This window comes from Quercus robur, chromosome 2 (genome assembly GCF_932294415.1).
Source record: "Quercus robur chromosome 2, dhQueRobu3.1, whole genome shotgun sequence".
Classification (NCBI taxonomy): domain Eukaryota; kingdom Viridiplantae; phylum Streptophyta; class Magnoliopsida; order Fagales; family Fagaceae; genus Quercus; species Quercus robur.
The window spans coordinates 87,663,147-87,686,865 of NC_065535.1; the positions used below are offsets into that span (position 1 = coordinate 87,663,147).

Here is a 23,719-nt window from a genome sequence, read left to right on the forward strand (position 1 = left end):
AAGACTTAACAACTAACTAGTTAAAAAAAGGAAATTCAGCAACCTGTTACAAAAACTACAAAGCAGCATTTCACATTTACAAGCTTAGATGCTCCTGCATCAAAAACTGCTATCAATTTTATTGCAAAATGTTTACAGTTTACAAACAGACATGGAAATTTGTGACTCAGCTGGTTAAGTGGGGTCACATGTCAAGTGTGATGCACGTGTGCCACTTTTTTGTTAATATAACACCAACACAGACAGCAGGACATTGTAGCAAGGTTATAAAATTGGGGAGTCATTAATGAATTTCGAAAGCATGGAGGACATTGTAATCAGAGTAAAAGTTTAGGATCGAACAGTGTAATTTATCCTAACAAAAAATTTTCTTTTCACAGCTACTCAGTCCCTACACTAGCATCAATTATCAAAGATTTTCCAGGATGGAATCATCAAAGGCATCTCATTCTGATAAGAAATACCAGGATAGTGAGCCTACCATTGTTGTTGCTAATCCTTTCAATTCCGATGATGGGTACAGATGGTGTAAATATGGGCAGAAGGTGGTTAAGGGCAATGAATATCCACGAAGCTACTACAAATGTACATGTGTGGGTTGTAATGTCAGAAAATGGGTTGAGCAATCTCCTGCCGGAGAAATGCCTAAAATTAAGTACGAAGGCAAACATAATCATGAAATGCCTAACAAGCTTGCAAAAGAAATTAGTGATTCGCAATATCTGGCCGGAAATATGAACATTCTAAGTCAATTGGAAACAAAAAGTGACTGTGAGGAGGAAGGTGTTGCAGAAACAAGAGAAGAGGTTTCTCATTCTGATAGGACATACCAGGCTACTATTGCTGTTGATAAGCCTGCCAATGATGGCTACAAGTGGCGTATATATGGGGAAGAAGAAAGTTAAAGGCAGTGAATATCCACGAAGCTACTACAAATGTACATATCCGAATTGCCCTGCCAATAAAAAGGTTGAGCGTTCTCATGCAGGACATATAATTGAAATTGTCTACAAAGGCACTCATAATCATCCAAAGCCTCAACCCAGTATTAAGCGAGCAAAAGAAGGTAGTGATCTAAGTGAAAACTAAGCCAGATCTGGGTTTCAAAAGCCAGGCTGGAAATTGGACCAAGTCAAGTTAAGTGGTACCAGCTTATACAGTTCCTGAGAGAGATCAAGAATCTGCTCAAACAGCACTCACTCAGTTAACTGGATCAAGAGACAGTGAGGGGGTAGGCAATGCAGAAAAAATAGAAGAGGGGAATGGGCCAAATCCAAAGAGAAGGCATGTTCCAAGGCTACTGTGAATAAACCCCCTTTCCACCACCACCACCACCCCCCCAAAAAAAAAGCATTTTCTATTATGGCCAACAACCAAAAAAAAAAAATCTCTATAAATAAATAAATAAAAAATAGTATTGTTTTAAAGAATTAATCGGTATTTCTTGTCAAAGAAAAAATGTTGTATATTTTGTCCACCAAGGAATAGTTCGTGAAGCCTAATATGTTGACAGTAACGCAAAAGATTGTCGCTTTCCAAAAATGTTTTCATTGTTTTTATGTGTTTGGTGCAGGTGAATCCTAGTTTTCCTGAAAATATTTTAGGTTGGGTGGGAAAACACAATTAAGAGAGGCCTAAAATGTTTTAGGCCTGGCCTTAAAACACATAAAACATTTTCAGAGAGCACAACAGAACACCTCCAACTCCCGAGTAAGTAGCCAACTCCCTCCCCCAAGCTAACCACTCCAAACCACAAGCGAAACCATTGCACGAGTCCACCAATAAAGCTCTTCCAACACAAAAGATTAGACCAGCAATCCATCAGTTTTAGCCAAGATAATCCACAGTGAACATTTTTTTTGTAATTATTTTTGCTGTTTTTCGTTCCCAATCCATTGACCACCCCCATCCCCCCACAGCAACCAACCCACCCTGCCCCACTATCACTGCCAACCCACATGACCTCTCTCTCTCTCAAAATCTCAATTTAATTCCTACTTTTGTAATATTTTTGTGTATTTTTTCATGGCATGCTTATTGGCATAATTTATGTGAGTTAATTATATGTAATTAAGAAGAATTTATGTGATTTTTATCAATCCCTGTGGCGAAATTTGTGATATCAAAGTGGATGCTTTTGTTATGATTGATACTTGGTTGAGATTGTTGAGCACCTAGTATGGATGTTTTTTAGTGGTAGGCAGATTTTAGATTTAGTACTCATTGCTAATGAGTGCCTAGATGGAAAATTGAAGAGTTGTATCCCGGATGTGGCCTACAAGCTGGACATAGAAAGAGCATAATGTGAATTGGGATTCTCTGTTTAATCTTTTGAGCAGAATGGGTTCGGGGGATAGATGGAGGAGGTGGATTAGGCCTTGTGTCACCACTGTTCATTTCTCAACATAGGTTAATGGCTCCACCCTGTTGGGTTTAAGCACACGGGGTTTGAAACAAGGAGATCTTTTGTCACCTCTTTTGTTTCATGTAATCATGGAGGTTTCGCCCAAGATATTGAAGAAAATTGAGGAGAGTGGTTTAATACATGGATTTCATGTGAGGCTTTATCATTTTCCATCTTTGTTTCTTTATTGCAATTTTCCATCTGCATCAAAAGCCTAGTGGCAATTCATATTCCATTATTTTCCATTAATTAAATTACATATCAAACCCCATTCAAAAGCCTACACTTTATAGAGTCAAAAATTAATTCCGACACACAGAAATCAATACCCTAGGGAAATAAGTATAGTAGGCCAAACCACCAAAAAAATAAATAAATAAACAAAGCCCTAGGTCCGTCAGAAGCACCCTAGAGGATGTACTATTTCCATTCCCAAAAGCCACCACAAATCTCAATGCTCCCTAACCTAACCCAACCTATTATGAAAGGATTGGGTGACCCTAAAAGGCCACTAAGGCCACTAACCTCCCTTTTCAACCCCAAATGTAATAGATGATAATAATAATAATTCGATGTACTTAGTCAACAAACATAACCCACAGAAGCTGCTAATCTGACACAAGACAGGAGCTTGAACGGGCTTTAATACCAAATTTGATGTAGCCTTTTTAGGAATTTCAACACTAAACTAGATTCTTGATAACATATTGATTGTGTTGATGGCTGTTTGGTATTTAAACAATAAAAACAACATCAAATAAACAAAGATAAAACATTGGGCAATCACACGTAGGCTTTCCTAAGCACTCACATTTAGGTACGAGATAGCAATTGCAATTGAAAAAAGTTGGAATGTTCATTATATAGGCTACTTCTAAATCCTTTCTTACAGAGGCTAGGAATACTAATAACCAAAAAAAAAAAAAAGCACTTAAACTTCTAAGACAATTCTAGTCTCTTAAGACAATCAATTATGCATCTGTACACAAAATGTAAGTGACTTTCAACTGATGTGGTAAGTAAGTTTATATGTTCCCATATGATATTACAAGGATAATGACATGAAAAAAAAAAAATTACAAACCAAAACTTAGATGTTGAATAAAAACAATATGGCACAGTTACAGCCGTAAGCAGAGTAAATGGCAGCAAAGGTTTTAGGATGTCCATGGTCTGTGTGTAGATATATGCGTGCATATCCATTATACACACATTATATCTATTATAATAATAACTAAACAGAGTGGAAGCTTGTAAAAGCCAGTAACTTTGAAGCTTGTAAAACCAATAGCTTCTCAATTCAACATCATTCAGCATTGAATTAAAAAGAAATTTTCCCTAATTCAAAATCATGACATAACTTGTGACATAATTTCTGGAAAAAGTAGAGATTGATTTGATACACTTTCAAACTATATGAATTACAAACCAATTTCCCCTAACAATGAACACCGTTGTCATGCTAACTGTATTTTACATGAATTTCTGCCCTAGATGTGCGTCATAAAACACTTCAAAACCAAACCCACTCCAAAACCAAACCCAACAAAGCTAAAACAGCAACAATAATTATGAATACAGATAGACAACAATCTAACAGCGAAAAACTTAGGAAGCCACACTTAAATCAGATTACATGCAAGGGGAAAAAATTAAAATTTGAACTCAGCATTTACAAATTACCTTAATACGTTTGTAATCCTTTAACTCCGAAGACAGATTGGGTTGAGCTTCGGCTGTGGTGAGATTGAATAAGTGTGGGTATGGGTATGGGTTTCGATTCAACTTCGGAAAGGGTCTACTGAACGGTTTGGTTTGGGTGCGGGTAGTAACAGGAGAATCTGACGGTGGCTACTGACGGTGGCTACTGAACAGACTGGCGGTGGCTACTGATCGGACTGAGGAAGGGAGAGAGACTGTAGACTGCAGAGGAAGGAAGACAAACAGTTTTAGAGACGTTACATTTAAAAACTGGTTCATATTCCGCATATAACTCGTTTTCCCCATTGACGAGTTCCAAACAGTAACACGGGAATATTTTATTCCCCAAAAGCCAAGCTGGAACACCAGCGTGGCAAGAACCTGGCCACAACTCGGTTTCTTCATAATCGAGTTACTTTCGTAACTCGCCTTTACGGAGATCGAGTATCCAAACAGGGGCACGCCCCTATATAGTTTCGAAACAGGGACATTATGCCAAATATGTTTCCCATAAAGGGCAAAAGGCCAGAATCCTCCTGATACACACTGTCGCATCCGAAATCTTTTGCAGCTTCGCTCAAATGTGGGAACCAGACACAAAAAAACGTTGCCAAACCAATGAACATCAACAAGAGCCTAATAACCCAACTGGACCTTCCCTCCAATGCTTCGAGCTAATCCTCCCATGGCTGACCCCAATAGAATTAGCCAACATTTCTCTAACCTCCAAATCCCTAAACCAACTCTCCAAATCCACCACTCTCTGCCGATCCTCCGACGCTTCCAGATCCTTCGAAAACCTCCCCATCCCGTTCCACAACACCATAGATCACCACCCATATGCCCATTTCATCTACACCCCATCACAGATTTTCCCTTCTTCTTCTTCACAACTCCAACGCCAATCATGGGGTTCGCTGGGTTTTGGCAGCTCGGTGAGTCGACTCTGCGTGGAACCGGTGAGTTTGGTGGACGAGTTGGGGCACAGCGTGTCTGGGTGTGATTGCGAGAGGTGTGACGATGAGGACCCAGATGGGTGTCCTTGTTTTTCTGAGATGGATGAGTGGGATACGGGGAACGAGTGCGGACCGAGTTGTGGGTGCGGGTTGGAGTGTGAGAATCGGTTGACTCAGCGAGGTGTTTCGGTGAGGTTGAAGATTGTGAGGGATAGAAGGAAAGGTTGGGGTTTATACGCTGATCAGTTCATTGAGAAAGCCCAATTTGTTTGCGAGTATGCAGGTACTTTTTCTTTCCCCCCACCATGAAATTGAAAATGGAACCAAGTAAAAACCAGTTTTAGGAATTTGCTCCAACCCATTATTGGTCATGTGACTAAAAATACATGTGAATGATACTTTCAACCTCTATGTAGTCAGAGGTTTTACTATTTACTTCATAATTTGAGTGGAGTATTAAAAGTTCAAGATTTATTGTGATTCATTTTCTTGCTGCCAAGCTTGTTCACCAACCTTGTATATGAAATGAACTACTGGCTTATAGCAAATAATAACTTGATATGTGATGAACTTATTTACAAACTTAGACCATTTAAACTCAAGTTTGTAGAAGTATATTTTTATACATCTACATATAAACGCATGATATTATATATAGTTAAATCAAGTCGAACTTGTTCACAAACGTATTATTTATATTTAAGCTTGGTTCATTTAATTGTCGAACATATATCTGAGCTTGAGTTTGACTCATTCGCTAAATAAACGAACATATACAAACTTTTTTTTTTTTCTAGCCATTAGAAATTAAAGGATATGAACATTCTCAACTGGATAGTTTGAGATTTCAGTGTGTGAGATTTGTATTAAATGTGCTAAATTTGACATTTGCTTGAAAAAGGTGAACTTTTGACAACCAAAGAGGCAACAAATCGGCAACAAATGTATGATAAACTTGCATCAGATGGGCATTTTTCTTCTGCTCTATTGGTTTTGAGGGAGCATCTTCCATCTGGAAAGGCATGTATGAGAATCAACATTGATGCTACAAGGATGGGAAATGTGGCACGGTTCATTAACCATTCATGTGATGGTGGAAATTTAGTGACAAAACTGGTAAGGAGCTCGGGAGCTTTGGTGCCCCGCATTTGCTTCTTTGCTTCAAGAGACATAAAAGAAAATGAAGAGCTTGCCTTTAGTTATGGTGAAGTGAGGTTAAGGGCTAATGGTCTGCAGTGCTTCTGTGGTAGCTCTTTTTGCTTTGGAACATTGCCTTCAGAAAATACTTAGTTTTAGTTTTTCCTTGTACCGACCCAATGACCTTGAATTCTGTCTTCACTCTTCAAGTGATGAGATGGAGGGGAAGGGAATATAGAAAAAGGCTTGGAGGAGGAGAAGGGGATGTTGAGGGGAAGGCAGGTTGGAACTGTCCCAGAGACCCCTCTTTTTACTGGGGTGAGAAAGAAAATGATAGAAGAAAAAAGGAGCAAGAAAATGCATGTTTTATGGCCTTTTAGTTTTAAGGCCATGTTAATTATTTTTGGGGTGAGAAAGAAAATGATTGAAGAAAAAAGGAGCAAGAAAATTTATGTTTTGTGGCCTTTTAATTTTAAGGTTATGTTAATTCCTTATGTTGTTCAAAACATGTATAACAAATGGCCACTGACATCAAATGTGTTGTATTGAAAATGTATGTAACTGTGTAAGTTGTATTCAAAATGAGTTAAATTTGGCATTGGCTTGGAAAAGGTGATCTTTTGACAACAAAAAGGCAACAAATAAGAAATGGCTCACCATTCACGTTACTATAATTGTACACCAATTACGATTTCCCACCTTAGATTACAAATAATGAGAAATATATATTACAAATCCATAAAACATATTTTATAGCATTGCTGGTTTCAACTTCCAAAAAAAAAAAAAAATTTCAAAAATTCTTGCAGTTGGATCTGAAGTTTGGACTTAAAATTTGGGTTTCTTCAAGTTACTGTAAGACTTCTTCCATGTTTGGTCTTTCTTGTTCATTTGGAGTAGTACATTGAACAGCTATTGAAAATACATTTTGAAATTCAGTTACAATATAAGCCCTATTTAAGCCATTGCCCTTGTGCTTCCTCCTTTCATTATTGCATTCCTTCCCTGTATCAGTGACAAATGACAATAGAAATATATTCAGCTAATCTGTTGGAATTTACCATCTTAGGTTAAAAAACTACTTATAAAATAGTAACATGCTAGAGTATATGGGAGACAACATGTTAATTAGAGCATACATCTTTAACCAGAGATTCTGGCTTTCTTCCTGTCAAAAGTTGAAGTAGCACAACCCCAAAATTGAAAACATCATTTGCAGTGGTTTCCATCCTTTCAGTCTTCTTTAACTTGTAGTTTGATAACATGGGGTCTGAAATCTTAGGCTCTAGTTTCTCAGTCAGTAATATGTTTGCTAACTGAGACACATTGGAGTATTAGTTATTAGCACCAAGACACTTAGTATTAGCTATAGGTGAAATGAATTAATTTTACCTTTATGTCTCCATGAACTAATTTTTCCAAGGGATTGGTATGAAGAAACCATAAGCCCCTTGCAATGCCAATAAATATCTGCATCCGCCGCTCCCATGTCAAGATTACTGTCCTTTTGTCACCTGTTAGATACATTCATTGCTTATTACCAAGTTTGTGAAAATGGTATAGGAGAATAATTTATTTATTTATAATAAAAGGCAATAATATATGAGAAATTATTTAAAGAATAAGACATTATATGCATCTGGAATATGCTTCATCTATCTCACGAGTCACAACACGAGGAACCTTCACAATTGTGGGTTCCAAATATTAAGAGAGAAATAATGTATTTGTCGGATACATAAGATAATTATTTTATCTAAGGTTATATGCTAATGGTTAGCAGCAATTTTGAAAGGTGCATACAACCTTCTTTTTTTTTTTTTTTTTTTGGAGAAAGAAAATTAAAACTGAAATTTTCCTTTGTATTTGGAGGTAATTGGAAGTGCAAGTGACAGGATTGTAGAGAGGAATTGAGGGAGTTTTGTATGCACTTCCTTGTGGCATGCTATAAATTAAGAACCCATATTTTTATGAAAAAAAGCTTACCGAGAAGCCAGCTTGAAAGATCACCATTGACGCAGTACTCATAAACAAGACACTCATCTCCGCTGTCACAACATCCCACAGTACTCCCCAAATTAGGATGCCTTATTTTCGCTTTCCGGAAAATCTCCTCAATAAAATTGTGAAGCTCAATGCCCTCATTAAGTCTCTTGATTGCTGCTTTCATTCCACTTGGCATTATTCCAACGTACATTTTCCCTGAACAAATTTCTTTGTTTCATTAGTTCAACTTGCATCTCATTAATGAGTTCAATAAATCAAGTGGTCATGACCATCATACCAAGAGTTCCCTCTCCAATCAAGTTTGAATTATTAAAAGAATCAGTAGCTTTAACCATTTCATCAGATGAGAATATATAGAGATCAGAGCAGTTTAAGGGTCTTTTGGCTTCATCCTCTGGTTCTTTTTTAAACACCACAACTGCCACAACCAACATGCATGAGGTCATTGAGAAAGTCACAAAAGATGCAGTATTGAAGACCACTAATCTATCATGTATCTCACCTGATAGATTTTTCAGGTCCTTTTCACTTGCATATTGAATTTGCTTCCTTGTGAGAATATATAGAAGTGGAGCTAAGATGACAAGCATTGCTGCCACAATTACTGTAGCAAAGAGTGCCTTGGAATCCAGTAGATGTTCATTCACACATTTAACAGTCAATTAAGGCTAAAGTGCATTTTATTGTATAAGAGAAGTAGAAAGGCAAATAAAATCTAAGGTTCACCAATTTCTGTTCACTCACCTATTCTATGAGTTTGTGTAGGTCATGAAAACTCTGAAACACAAGGGAACAAAAACATTCAAACTAAGCAATGAAAGGGAATATGTTCCATAAATGAAAACTGGGAAATCTTACCTATTTCATTCCATAAACAAGAAAAAGTTCCCTGAACCCAGTTCTGGGAATCCACATCTGAGCTTGCAAGACTAACAAGGAGAGCTTCATTACACCTATTGCCATTTGAACTATCACCTTTTCTTAGAGCTTGTAATGACTGCCTATAAGACATGACACAATTAAAACATGTCTCATCACTATAATTACCAGCATATAAGTTTGTACAATTTGATCGGAAGGCGTTATATCTCTCGATCCCAAGAAAACTTATGATTGAATCAATGGTACTTGAGCATAGTTCTGCTGTTGAAGAAGATATTAGATCTTGGAGTTCACATTTAGCAAGATTTGAACTCCGGTGAAGATTTTGGAATGTGTTACTACAATCTTTGGCTTCAGCCAACTGGAGGAATATGGACCCAGAGTGGTTGGCTTCTATTGCCATTGCTTTGAAGAGAGATTGGAGGGCTGAGCTGCAGCATGCCTTCGTTACAGAAGATGGGACAGAGTTTGCAGCTATGACAAAGCACTCACTCTGTGCTTCATATGGGAATTGGCTAAAATTCAATTTGCAAGTACCTGAAATATAAGAATAAAGTTCTGTGAAGCAGTGGTTAAGGATAGAGATTGAGCTAACTTTGGCTATATATATTTTTTAGCATGCTTACTTGAATTTATCCTGTGAAGATTGCTTAGGAATATGAAGATGAATCGGAAGACATAGAGAATGGCCATTAGTGGTGATTTTGAGGTCTGAATTTCTGGTTTTCTAGTCTCTAAATGTCTTATTCTCATGATTTATGCACATACACCAGGAGAGTCGGTTTGGTGTTATTAGTTTTTTTTAATTATTATTTTATGATTTATAAGCATGTTACAAGATGAATTCTTAAATTATTAAAGTACGTAGAATAGATCCAACTTAAGACCAGTTCGCAAGAACTGGAAACAACCAGATGTGGACACGTGTCTGTTGTGTCCACGTGTCCACATTTGGACGAGTCTGATTAGGACAATAACTAGACACAAGCAGAACCCTACCTAGGATGGAACAAAATTTCTTTATTTCACTTGAAATGGAGAGAGTTCAAAGTCCATTTCATGCTTAAGATTTTATTTTCTAAATCTAATCATGTAAAGAGTGCTACGATATTTAAAATTTTAAACGACATGGTACCGAATACATCTTTAGATATGTAATATTTAGTTCTAACCATAAAATGGATCCGTTTCAAATTGATAGGAGACAAACCACTGATTCAAATATAGGCAAGCTGTCAAGTCAGACAAGTCAATATAGTTACCGAATATAATTTTATTGAAGTTTCATGTTTACAGAAATGTTTTCTTAGTTATCTTTTAACCTAAAAATTTAATAGTTTAGAGGAGAATTTGATTAGTATAAGGCTGCCAATTCAAAGCTCTCAAAGAACACTAGAGCATATTCATAATATATGGTTTGCAAAAACTTAAGCTGTTGTGATGAAATATAATGCTCATAGGATCATCTCCATTAGCCATACAAATTGTCAAAGGGTCTTTCGAAATGAAAATTTAGTTCTCATCAATCTAAAGATATACAAATAGTATGAGTATGACAGAGTGTATAAAAATTCCAACATATTATATTCATTTGTACAATAAATAGAAAGAATCCTTTAAGATGAATCAGAAATCCAAAACGAATTTCATATACCCACTTCTAATTTTTTTGGAAATGCCATATAGCAAATTTCATCCTTGAATTGCTGTTTCATGTAAAGTTGTAAATTTCAAATCTTAGCAAATTTTGCAAAATATAGAAAGAAATCAACATAGATTTACATTGTTCAGTGTGTCAACATCCACAAGAGCAAGCAATAGAAAAAAAAAATCACCATAACAAAGTGAAGGATTTACATTAAATTGTGTTTCAAAAGAAACCCTGATCTGGTATATTAAAATTTCTTTATATACCCTAACCATACCACGGTTCCATGCCACCCATGAGACCCCCAAACTAGAGTCTAATGTTAATTCTCATTAAAAAATTGAACCACTATCTCTAACAAAAGTTGTGCAAATAAATATATATCATTATCAGTTTTTTTAAGACTTTCCCCTCTCTCTCTGTGTATGTGTTAAAAAAACTTAGTATTCTCAACAACAACAACAAAAAGTTGTGCAAATAACAAATTTAATAAATAAAAAAAAAAAAAAAAAAGACAAAACATAATAAAAAGAAAAGAACATGCTCTTGCTTGTCACAATAATAAAATGCCAAACACTAGATGTCAATTTCCCCATAGCATATCTTTTTCCTCCTGTATTTCTGGGTTTGAAGCCGGCCCAATGTGATTTGGTATTGACTCAATCTAGACCTTCAAAATCTAGACCAAAATTTGTGTTTGAATTTTGAACTTTGAACTACGTACCCCTATCATAAGTCATAACCATGCAATTATTAGATTCTTAGCAATTATATTCTATTTGGTGTGGAATCCGTGGATGTTTCTGAAATTCTATCTTTTAATTTGGTCTCATATTGCCGGCCCAACTAAATGGCAAGAGCAAAAGATATAAATGTTGTTGTTCCTATTCTTTTTGGTGAAATGAGTCATAACCAATAAGTTACAAGAAAGATTTGCCAAGTCCATAAAAAGCTGATTTTGCTTAGTTAAGGTTGAATGGAGATTAATTTCTTTCACTAATGATCTATCAAATCAAATTTCTTTCATCAACTTGGGAAAAGAAAACAGAATTAGTAGTGATACGCTTAAGCATATCATTAGACAAATTCAAAACTGAGTCATGTTAAGGACACACAACAATTCACAACATTCTCAAATGAGTATTAAACAAAAATATTAAATTTCACAATGTAGTGGGCTCAGTGTGTGAGATGGTAGGCTAATTTAAGAATGTTGTGAAATTGTTATGAACTTTTGTTATGTTGATAACCCCAAATTCGCCGAAGCATCCTGCGCATTTCTTTGTTTCCATATAGCTATGTTCCACTCAACATTGAGGGAATGCTTAGATGAAATTCCTGCATTCAATAACAACATTTAATAAGAGCTTGTTCGGATGTTGTTAATTATTAAGAAGTATAACTATTTCCTTGGCATCTATTTCAATGTGTAATCAATGGATTCCTAAATCTTTAGCAAGCACCAAACTATCAAGTAAGGCCAAAATTCTACTATGAAACTAATTGCTGAACCTAAAGCCAGCTAAAAAGCTCTCACCCAAAGCCCATTGAACTATTGAAGTCCCTAATGAGGCCTCCTCGGTCACCAAGACCTGGATTGCCCAATGAGGAGCTATCAATGTTCAACTTAAACCAATTTGCATCAAGCTTTTTCTAGCTATAAGTTGAAAGACTAGGGTTCTGTCAGTTGCCTTCGAGTACTTTGTCAAAGGACGTCTTATCATGAATCTTGTGATCAACAACGACACCTACCCTTCAGATCAATTCAGCAAGACCAAGCCGACGGCCAAATTTGGCTATGCATGTGTGGGTTGGGCTTAGTACCCTACGGTCCCTACCAAACAAATGGGCACAAGTAAACATTTATTTAGGTTATTTTCTTAGCAAGCAAGACCAACAAGTCAAGCTCAAATACAATAATATGTTTAGTAAATATGCTCGGGAATATAAGACTCGATTTAATTATTTATAAAGAATATTATATTTTTATATGTATATTGTAGGGACACAAAATCTTTAACGGCCCGACAGCGACGTTGGGCTCGCACGCGATAAGTCCCTCACAATAATATTTGTAGAGAGTGGGCTTGAAAGGCCAGCGTTGGATCACAGGGGGACATTTCGGGCCGGACTTTAGGCGAACCAACATGAGATGATGCTTTGGGCTGGATGTTCAGGCCCTTCGATCTTGTATTGAGGAGGATCTGGCTCCTCGGATAGTGTCCGAGGAGTGGTGGTGTTGTCCCCGATTGCTCGTCGGCGGGTTTTTGAGGTGATGTCCGGCGTATATTCTTCAGACATTCTCTTTCATCGAGTTCTTTTTCAGGAGCTCCATGGGAGTCCCCCTTCTTGGTCACATAACATTTTCTTTTATACTAGCCTACGTTCGTCGTCCTTCGTCCACGTGTAGGGTCGATCTTTCCAGGGCAGATATCTGTCCCATCAGTCTAATCCCTGAATGGTGGGAGATGGTCCATAAAGCCTAAAAATCCGGCTCTGTCTGGGGCGATGTCATGTCAATGAAGGATATTTAAAGACTATTTCCGTGAGATATTTTCTGATCTTTCAAGTCTGCCTGTATCCCATTCTTGTCAATGGGGTTCTGGGCTTTCCGAGGACTGAGCGGTCCTCGGACGTACCTTTGAGCCACACCGGGCTCACTATTTTTGGGCTTGGGCCCTGGCCTCCTTTAGTTTGGTGACCTGTGGACTCCCCATAAGCGAGCGCGCCGGGCCCATAGACTGTTGGGCCCCACAATAGCCCCTCAAAACCCTGCTGTCCAACGTCTTGGTTGGAAAGGTGGGTTTTGGTAATACCGAGCCTTGACTGCGGCTCATTTAATTCGGCCCTTGATCAACGTTGATGACTCTTCACCTCCACGAGGGATGCGCCGGTCTACGAGCCGTTTTTCCTGGATTTATGTACGTGGCCGTTATGCCGCGTGGTTATCTGCAACGTGCCTTTAATCTCTTACCATTTACGAGACCTTCCAGATGCAACGGTTACTGATGGTGTGGGAGAACGAAACGGCGCGTCATACTCTGGATTTCCTTGAGGATTTGAATGTGTCTCATACCCTCTTCTTCGTCCCCTATATAAAGAGAGAAGACAGAGGGTGCCCCTTTCATATCCGAATCCCTCACGTTCTTCCCAGAATCCACTTCCTCCATCCGGTTACTCCCTATTCAATAATACTTATCTCATAATAATCCACCATGAACAAACCCTTCATTTCCCAGAAACGCCATGTCCCAACAAAACTCGAGATGGCTCGGTCGGGGCAAGGGTGGCGGAGGCTTAAGATTTGCCTCCCCATTCTTCTAGCCAAAATCCGAAGCAGGGACTCGTCACACCCCATTCCTGGTGTGACTGAGTCGAAAACATCCCTTGTCATCTCCATCTGCTCTCTCATGAGCATACCTAATAAGGCTCCCCTTCTCCCTCTTTTGCTCCTTTTACTTTCTTTTCATTGCTTCCCTCTTCTTTTCCTCCTTCCCGCTCATGTCCTCCAGCTTCTTTTTCCCTTGCATTCTTCAGTGACAAGAGCTTGCTGAAGTGCTTCCATGTCTTCCAATTCTTCTTCCTTCTCCTTCATTATTTTTGTATAAGGATCTTCTCCTGATACGAGCAGTACTGAGGCATAGAGTTCAGAAAGACTTTGAAGGCGAATTCAGAAGACACCTGATGGTTTGCTTACTTGTGTTACGGATGTTGTTACTGTTTTAACAGTTCATTTTTTGTGTAGGCTTGTTTTAGCCCTTCCTTGTACGTTGTAACAATTTTTCATATTAATAAAAGTTACTGTTACTCTATTTCGTATGTCTTGTTTATATATTTTAACAAATGTGAAAGCGCTGCTTGGCATAATAGTATAGCACTTCAATCGATAATAAATAAGGCCAAAGTAATCGTTGATAAAAAGATGCCACGATGACTTTAACAAAAATATTATTCAACATGGCAATCCGACCAGTAAGGAATGAGACTTATCTTAAAATTGGCCGTGATGTGTGTTAAATGCTTCGATAAGATGTAAGAAGTAGCTGTCCAAGGACGTGTTGCCCACCGGATGAATGGCCTCTTTTGGTTGACGATCATTAGGTTGTTCTGCTGTTTTCATGATACGCGAGACTTAACCCTTTCCAGTATTGAAGCCGAGAAATTTCTTCATTCGGGCAGTTGATCTCCCAATGAGCCTGAGTCCGAGGACTTTGTAAAACCTGGGTTTTGTTCTAGACTTATGCGTTTCATCCTATGTACTTGACTTTTTCCCTTTAGGCTTGAGTCCGAGACTTGGGTCTTTATCGGTACTAGGTTTTCTCTTTTTAGCTTGAGTCCGAGGACCATGCAAGCCTTAAGTTCTGTCCGAGACCGATGTCTGCATTAGTACTTGGTTTCCCTTTTAACTTGAGTCCGAGGACCATGCAAGCCTTAGGTTCTGTCCAAGACCAATGTCTGCCTTAGTACTTGGTTTTCCCTTTTAGCTTGAGTCCGAGGACCATGCAAGCCTTAGGTTCTGTCCAAGACCAATGTCTGCCTTAGTACTTGGTTTTCCCTTTTAGCTTGAGTCCGAGGACCATGCAAGCCTTAGGTTCTGTCCAAGACCAATGTCTGCCTTAGTACTTGGTTTTCCCTTTTAGCTTGAGTCCGAGGACCATGCAAGCCTTAGGTTCTGTCCAAGACCAATGTCTGCATTAGTACTTGGTTTTCCCTTTTAGCTTGAGTCCGAGGACCATGCAAGCCTTAGGTTCTGTCCAAGACTTCGAGTTCGGATTTTCCCTTTCATTGAGTATTTCCCGAGGTGCCAAACAGGGTGCCCGTGGGCCTTCACGCAAAGCGGGCCTGGGTCGCGAATCCAATGAGCCCGCATATTAAGAGATATTTCTGCAACCTCTGGCCATGCAGTACTTTTCTGACGCCCCAAAGATCGAGGCGCGCCTTTACGAGGCTCCCTCAGTCTTTTGGCTGCAGTTGACGTTGGAAGTTGAGCCAAGACCACTTTGTCTGTAGCGGTCCTTGGGACGCCGCGTGATTTGACTGCCACTATCTTGTCTTTTCAAATAAATAGGAGGGAGAAAGGGTTGCTTTATATATACGCCCAGTCTTTTGGCTTTCTCCCACATCACGCTTCCATATCCGGAGTTCTCCCTTTTTTGCATAACATGTTGAAAGTGAGGGTTGGGAAGAAAGAAGTGTCTTCGCCGCGGAAGCGCCGTGCCTTCATGAAGCTTATAACAGTAAGGTATGGGCGCAGGAAGCACAAGTTCAGGAGAGTATTCCATCTCCACCGAGGGAGAACGGCGTCTCTCCCTCTTTTAGCCAAAATCCGAAGCAGGCTCTGTTCATGCCAGCACTTTGGTATGGCAGAAGAAGGGTTTTCCTCCATCAGCGCCTCTGCTTTGCGGCAGATGTATGTTTAGAGAAAGCCCCATCACCTCCAACTCCCTGCACCTTTTCTTCAACGGTGTCAGGTTCAAGTTGGGTCTTTTTGGCTGCCTGAGTTATGGGCATGTAAGGGTGCGGGGGAAGAATAAGGTCTCGGAGCTGTAGCCAACCTTTCCTCCGACATACCTCTTCGGCTTTCTCCAGCTTTCTTGTATTTTTTTTTTTTTTTTTTTTTTTTTGTGTAGTAAGCTCTGACGTAGGCCGACTCCAGCTTTTCGTTTGTACACTGTACTATTTCTTCATCGTAATAAAAATGGAAATTTCTTTACTTGTTTTGAGCACTGTTTCTTTGACAACACTGTTTCTTGAATGGGTGTGCCCTATGTGTGCGTTTCTTCAAGAGTATTTAGAGCCGAATGGCTTGAAGCATAATTCAACTAACTCCAATTTATCGACAATACCAGGCATTACATCGATAATTCATAATAAATGAAACTTAAGAAAACTAACCGAGATATCAGTTGGATATTCTGTGATAAGCGCGTGAATATCGTCCAAGGCTGATGATTTCTAAGCAATCCATCTGAGCAATCGACTGGGATATAGGGGGTTCCAGTGATGTCTTCATTGTACTTGGTTTCCCCATAGGCTTGGGTCCGAGGACCATGCAAGGCCTTGGTTCTATCCATTACTTTTAAGATGTCTTCATTGTACTTGGTTTCCCCATAGGCTTGGGTCCGAGGACCACGCAAGGCCTTGGTTCTGTCCATTACTTTTAAGATGTCTTCTTTGTACTTGGTTTCCCCATAGGCTTGGGTCCGAGGACCATGCAAGGCCTTGGTTCTGTCCATTACTTTTAAGATGTCATCTTTGTACTTGGTTTCCCCATAGGCTTGGGTCCGAGGGCCATGCAAGGCCTTGGTTCTGTCCATTACTTTTAAGATGTCATCTTTGTACTTGGTTTCCCCATAGGCTTGGGTCCGAGGACCATGCAAGGCCTTGGTTCTGTCCATTACTTTTAAGATGTCATCTTTGTACTTGGTTTCCCCATAGGCTTGGGTCCGAGGACCATGCAAGGCCTTGGTTCTGTCCATTACTTTTAAGATGTCATCTTTGTACTTGGTTTCCCCATAGGCTTGGGTCCGAGGACCATGCAAGGCCTTGGTTCTGTCCATTACTTTTAAGATGTCATCTTTGTACTTGGTTTCCCCATAGGCTTGGGTCCGAGGACCATGCAAGGCCTTGGTTCTGTCCATTACTTTTAAGATGTCTTCATTGGCGTCTTTTCTCTATATTGATTTATCTTTCGAAGGTCAGCCCCTAGGCCAGGGAGGGAGGAGCAGGTTCGAGGCCGCAAGCCCCTAGAGCTGTCCGCTCCGTTGGCAGTGTAAGGCGTAGCCCCCAGCAGAGGCTTATGGCGGAGCAGTAACTGTACGTCGCCGGAGATGGGAAAAACTCGTGAATCTCCGGTTATTGGAGAGCTGACTCATGCACCACCCGTGCCAACGCACAAGCCTTTCCCACAGACGGCGCCAATTGTAGGGACATAAAATCTTTAACGGCCCGACAGCGACGTTGGGCTCGCACGCGATAAGTCCCTCACAATAATATTTGTAGAGAGTGGGCTTGAAAGGCCAGCGTTGGATCACAGGGGGACATTTCGGGCCGGACTTTAGGCGAACCAACATGAGATGATGCTTTGGGCTGGATGTTCAGGCCCTTCGATCTTGTATTGAGGAGGATCTGGCTCCTCGGATAGTGTCCGAGGAGCGGTGGTGTTGTCCTCGATTGCCCGTCGGCGGGTTTTTGAGGTGATGTCCGGCGTATATTCTTCAGACATTCTCTTTCATCGAGTTCTTTTTCAGGAGCTCCATGGGAGTCCCCCTTCTTGGTTACATAACATTTTCTTTTATACTAGCCTACGTTCGTCGTCCTTCGTCCACGTGTAGGGTCGATCTTTCCAGGGCAGATATCTGTCCCATCAGTCTAATCCCTGAATGGTGGGAGATGGTCCATAAAGCCTAAAAATCCGGCTCTGTCTGGGGCGATGTCATGTCAATGAAGGATATTTAAAGACTATTTCCGTGAGATATTTTCTGATCTTTCAAGTCTGCCTGTATCCCATTCTTGTCAATGGGGTTCTGGGCTTTCCGAGGACTGAGCGGTCCTCGGACGTACCTTTGAGCCACACCGGGCTCACTATTTTTGGGCTTGGGCCCTGGCCTCCTTTAGTTTGGTGACCTGTGGACTCCCCATAAGCGAGCGCGCCGGGCCCATAGACTGTTGGGCCCTACATATATTTTTCTAAAAATATACTTATATAGACTTAATAATGGATTATATGAATTTGTAAAATAGGTTCATTTGATGATAATAAATTATTATTTGTGGTTTATTGATAATGTAAATAGTATATTTATAGTAAAATGTATAGATTTGTGAAAGGGTAACAAATTTTAGTCATGGTTTTACTATATATGGGGAAAAAATTAATCAAGTAACTCGTGAACAAGCTCGTGTTTGTTCTAATAAGAAAATGAATCAAGTTTGAATATGTAATTTTGTTTTGTGATGAACTCAAATTTAACTTGTATTCAAAGTTAAATTAAAGAACAAACCTAAATTTTTAATACTCAACTCAACTTTACTTGTTTATAACCCTACTCAATACTCAACTCAATGCTACGTGGTTTGCCCACAAAATAAAAAAAATAAATAAAAAATAAAAATCCAATACATCTTTAGAATAGCTATTTTTGTAATGCTCATAAAGTACTGTAAGGACACGATTTGTAACGACCTGTAATAACGTTGGGTTCGCACGTAAAAGGCCCAAACAATATCATTTGTAGAGCGTGAGTTTGAAAGGCTAGGCCTTAGTCACAAGACAGTGGGTTTTCCATGGTGTTCATACATAATTAAAGTGTGTGCGCCCTAGGAGTCTTTCTCCAGGAGGCGGGCTGGGAGGTTCTGGTTTTTGGCCATTTTTCCCAGCCTCCTTCTAGATTGCCCACTTTTCCTTTTATACTAGCATGTGTTCCTTATCCTTCGTCCACGTGTAGGATCGACTTTTCCAAGACTGATACTTGTCCCATCAGCCCATATTCAGAGTAGTTGGGGGTGGTTGTAAAAGCTGGAGCGTATGGCTTTGTCAGGTGTAGAGTATTGAATGGCAGTAAGGGCAGCTTTCCTTGGTCGTTACACTTTCCAGCGTATCCTTCTTTATTGACCTAGATATTTTTAGATTTTTTCCAAGCTGCTCCTATACCGTTTTTGCCCTTCTTTTCAGTGAGACCTTCGGACATGCCGAGAACTAAATCGTCCTCGGCTGTGTCCCAAGACTATTTTGTACTCGTATTACCGAGCCTGGGCTATAACCTTCCTTGGCTCGGGCCTTGGGCCCCAATGAATAAATGGGCCAGGGCCTCAAATTATTGGGCCCCACAAGTACCATTTGAAGATAAAAAATTTATAAAACACTAAGTATATGATGACGCCAAAAAAACATATTATCTTATTTATTAGTAATGGTTTTTTTTCCAACCTTAAACGGAAGAAAAGAAAAGGCGAAACTAATTTAAGATTTTTTTTAATAGACAATAAGTATATAATCTTCATGCCAAGGCACAAACTTACAACCAAGTTGCTCCACAACTGTCAAAAGTTTTGTAATTTAATTGTCACCTTCTAATATTTTTAACGAATATGTTCAGAGTTTAAATCTCACATTCCCCTCACAGTATTTGTAACTATCGAATTATCAAAAAAATTTAATCTCCATTAACAACCACGGACACCTCGAGTTCATGTCCGTGTCGGACACTCCACGCATGTCCTCTTTGTTTTGTGTTAGGGGGATTTTTTTTTTTTTGGGTGGTTGAAATTCAATTGATTCCCTCACCATGAAATTCAATAGGATCATTTCATCAAAATCTGTTAGCCAATGATGCAATTTAAACATTCATGTTAAATTACAAATTTTACTAAAAACGTTGTCATTTCATAGATCTTATTGTTTGATGATTATACTTTTTTAAATAAAATTTAACATATATAAATTTTAAACTGTTTAATTTGCTAAAAGATTTGGACCGAATTATTAACTCATTTTCACAAATTTACTAAGAATAAATCTTTAAGGACTAATTTGACAATTGAAGTAAATGTCAAGAGACTAAAATTGAACTTTAGCATTTTTTTTTTTCTATTTCTATTAACTATATAAAAAGAGGCTATGCCTCTACAGTAATTTGGTTCTGTGCAAACAACGTTTTTCACTGTTATTCTACAGTGCAATTTTGGTGAGTCCTCTATTTTGTCTTTTTGTGAAGCCAAAACGGTTCGTTTGGCTGAAATGTGAAAACCAAATAAAAAAGACAAGAGAAAGAAGGCAGACATAGAGAGTGAGAGGGCTAGAGAGTCCTCTATTTTTCTCTCTTTCTCAATAATGTCTAGAGAATTTTTGGAACGAGAGAGCAAGCCATGGTTGCCGATGGCTTTTTTTGGACGTTTATGTTGGTATATCAGCCGATCTGAATAGAGCAAAGGGGGATGGGTAGATCGGAGTGAGGGAACGCTTTGAGTTGAAAGGTATGATCTTTTGCTTTTATTTATTTCTTTCTTTCTTTCTTCCAGATTTTTGATATGTGTTATGGGTAGGTGTGGAAAGGACCCTCCCAAGACTTCTCATACCCTCTTCCGTCCCTTCCAAGATCACAGCCAAGCGTATGAAGGTTGAGAGAAGGAAATGGAAAAGCAGAGGACTGATTTGTGGCTTCGGTGGTTTTCTTTCAGCTCACACAACAGGTATTTTCTATCTCTAAATTTCTTTATAGTTTGATTGATTTCTATCTCTCTTTTTCTCTTGTTTATTATACTGAGGTGCTGATTTCACAAAACTGGTAGTGAGCTTTTTATATATTTGATGAAAGCTTTGACGTCTCAAGGCTGGGAATTTCGCCAAAACCCAATTCTCTGAAATTTCAGTGGGTTTTTTCATTCTTGTTCTTAATTTATTCTTTTGTTAATAAATGGTTGATTAATTTGTGCTATATTTTCAAATTCCAACAAGATTGGTTTTTGAGATTAATTTATGATTAGTTTTGGAGTTAGTTTACAAAAGAAACACAGTTGACAAAAATCTACATAAATAATTAGTTACATGTAAAACTATAGTTGTTGAACAATTATTGATTATGATGTGAGGGGATGAATTCTATTGAATTCTGAGTCAATATTATTTTTTTTAAGTTCAATGCAGCCAAGATGCATTGAGAATCGAAAAGAGTTTTAGTTTCAGCATTCAAATTTAGTTAGTTGCTTGGTAAATCTTTGTTTTTAAGGTTGTTTATTATTTTGACTCAACCTATTAACTGAGGATAGAACACAGAAATCATTTACTTTTTGTTTGTGGGTCTGGGTTGGTACTCTTCAAACTTTGTATTACATGTTGAGATTGGTAACATAAATGCATGTGTATGTATGTTTTGTTTGAAATGTGATTTTACAATTTGCTTTTGTTTAGATAGTTTCCCTCACCACACGTTTGATGTGGAGCAACTTAGATGTTGTAGCCTAACTATGTTCATATTTATTTTTGTATTGTAGACAGTTTAGCTCACTATATGCACTTTATCTTTGCATCTTATAAGCCTTCAAAGAGATGAATGACAATATCTTCTTTGGTCTTGAAATATTGGTGGTATGTCCATACCATTCTCATCCTGCTTAATCATATTTAACTGAGTTATATTTTAGATCAAGTTACATTTTCAACAACAAATAATGACATAGGAATTATATGTGTAGCTGTTTGTAATTTCTTGTCACTGGATTCTTTTAAAATAGAGTTCTAAACATGTTTATATCTATAATTATTTATAGCTAGGAATTGATTTTCTCATGCCCAACCTTTACCACTCCGATGCAAAGAATTATTGCAATTCTTAGCTTGTATGGATCATATCATTTGAGTTTTGTGTTTGCCTTTGTCTTTGTTCTTCTACTTGCAATATCCCCACTAAATCTGGACATTTTTTTTGCTGTATTATTGTAGTTCTTAGCCTATATGGATCATTCTTCTTCAGTTGGTTTATAATCATTTAATCCTTTCATAATTTTCTGCACACTTTGTGTTGGCATCATTAGAGATGCTTTGGTGAGAAAGCATATAAAGTCTTTGGAGGTTACTTTCCTTTCTTTAAAAAGAACAATGTTAATCGAAAATGCCTATCAGTTTTTTGATAAATGTACTGCGAGAGAATAGGAGATCAGTGACACTAAATTGAGTGACCATATTATATTTTATGAATATGACTTCCATTCTATCACCACTTTATTTTCGCACATCATAGTTTGCTAATTTGAAGCTTTGGATCTTTATTTTCTCACATCATATTGGGGGCTCAATTGAGTTATTGTTTGCATTTGCTACATTTTTTAATTGGTTGCTTAAGCAATAAATATTTTACTATGGGTTGGTAGTTTGAACAGTCAAGAAAGAAACTTGAGAAATCATAAAATAATTATATAGAGATGCTAAATGTTATTGTCTACGCCATTCTAACTTGCACTTTTATTATTGTTAACTATGCTTTCTTCCTTTGAAAATTTGTTTGAACAATTTGGTGGGTTATTCTTATGAAAAGCATGCCAACTATGAAGTTTCCAATTACTCATTATAGAACCCATAACCAAAAAATTTGCCACTACCAATAAAGGTTTTTTTTTTTTTTTTTTGTTAATATATATGATTTGGGTACTTTGGCCGGATTGGTTTTGATTTTGGTATTTGGGTTAGATTTGGTTTTGATCAAGTTATTTGGTAGACTTTTTGATATTAAATGATCACATAAGAACTTTTGAAGTGGAATATATAGTCCACAAGTTTATGTGCTCAGTGCTCTTTACCTTAAGTGTCCAAATAGTGGGGTCACCTTTGTAGAAATAAATTTGAAGCAAAAAATAGTGTATTCTGTGGAAGCATAACAAATTATAAAATAAGTTAAGTTGGAACTTTTACTGTTTAATGAGTGAATTAGGTTTCTAAAAAAAAAAAAAAAAAAAAAAAAAAAATCCTTTAGCGATTTTTAAAGAATGCGAGCAAAAGGTTTATGCATTTGGGATCAAATGTGGTCTGGACGCTAGGAGTAGATGATGGCTTAGGTGTTTACTATTTACCCTCCCTAAAAAATCGCTAACATAAGCACTCTAACCTTAGATACAGTTGAGAGAGAGAGAGACTTTAGTGGCATAAAAACTCAATTCTTTGTAGGTCCACCAAGTTTCTTTCTTTTTCTTATCTTGTACTTCTTAATGAAGTTTAGGTGAATACCCAGTTGCTTATTTTGGATTCTAAATTGTTATTCAGCTTCCATTGCATTAGAATCAGTAAGTAGAGGTATTTCTTTGGTATATTTGTAAACTTGTAATGTAATCCTATTGTGGGAATTTGATTGGGCTTCTGATATTGGTGAATATATGCCAATATTTTGCATCATATTTCTGCTTTTTAGAGGGAAAGATACTATCTTCAAGTTCTTTTAAGCTTTATATTACGTTGGTCGCAATATTAAGTTGGTCTAAATTTTGATAATAAAC

General features: G+C 38.1%; 4 protein-coding genes across 5 annotated transcripts in view; 2 read left to right on the forward strand and 2 right to left on the reverse strand.

Moving 5' to 3' along the window:
- The first annotated feature begins 425 nt into the window (after positions 1 to 425).
- Positions 426 to 905, forward strand: LOC126704917 (probable WRKY transcription factor 3). The gene has a single exon (XM_050403902.1). It carries the CDS (start codon positions 426 to 428, stop codon positions 903 to 905), a length of 480 nt encoding a protein of 159 aa, XP_050259859.1.
- Positions 906 to 4,635: 3,730 nt separating this feature from the next.
- Positions 4,636 to 23,719, forward strand: part of LOC126715617 (histone-lysine N-methyltransferase SUVR3) — a 28,552-nt gene continuing 9,468 nt past the window's right edge. Inside the window, exons 1-2 of one of the 2 annotated variants that reach the window (XR_007651886.1) lie at positions 4,636 to 5,344; positions 5,963 to 6,480. Coding sequence is in view for 1 of the 2 variants with exons in the window: in XM_050416317.1 (XP_050272274.1) it covers positions 4,687 to 5,344; positions 5,963 to 6,351 (1,047 nt within the window). In the remaining variant the exon portion in view is untranslated. Of the gene's footprint in view, positions 5,345 to 5,962; positions 6,810 to 23,719 lie in introns of those variants that run through there. The other variant, XM_050416317.1, reaches the window with a different exon arrangement.
- LOC126704925 (G-type lectin S-receptor-like serine/threonine-protein kinase At1g61480) lies at positions 7,156 to 8,795 on the reverse strand. The gene is made up of 6 exons (XM_050403908.1): positions 8,708 to 8,795; positions 8,483 to 8,623; positions 8,185 to 8,400; positions 7,591 to 7,712; positions 7,338 to 7,514; positions 7,156 to 7,203 (listed from the first exon to the last, which is right to left on the reverse strand). Exons 1-6 carry the CDS (start codon positions 8,793 to 8,795, stop codon positions 7,156 to 7,158), a joined length of 792 nt encoding a protein of 263 aa, XP_050259865.1.
- LOC126715618 (uncharacterized) lies at positions 8,935 to 9,811 on the reverse strand. Its single transcript, XM_050416318.1, has 2 exons — positions 9,714 to 9,811; positions 8,935 to 9,624 (listed from the first exon to the last, which is right to left on the reverse strand). The coding sequence occupies exons 1-2, from the start codon at positions 9,778 to 9,780 to the stop codon at positions 9,008 to 9,010; spliced, it is 684 nt and encodes a 227-aa protein (XP_050272275.1). The 5' UTR covers positions 9,781 to 9,811; the 3' UTR covers positions 8,935 to 9,007.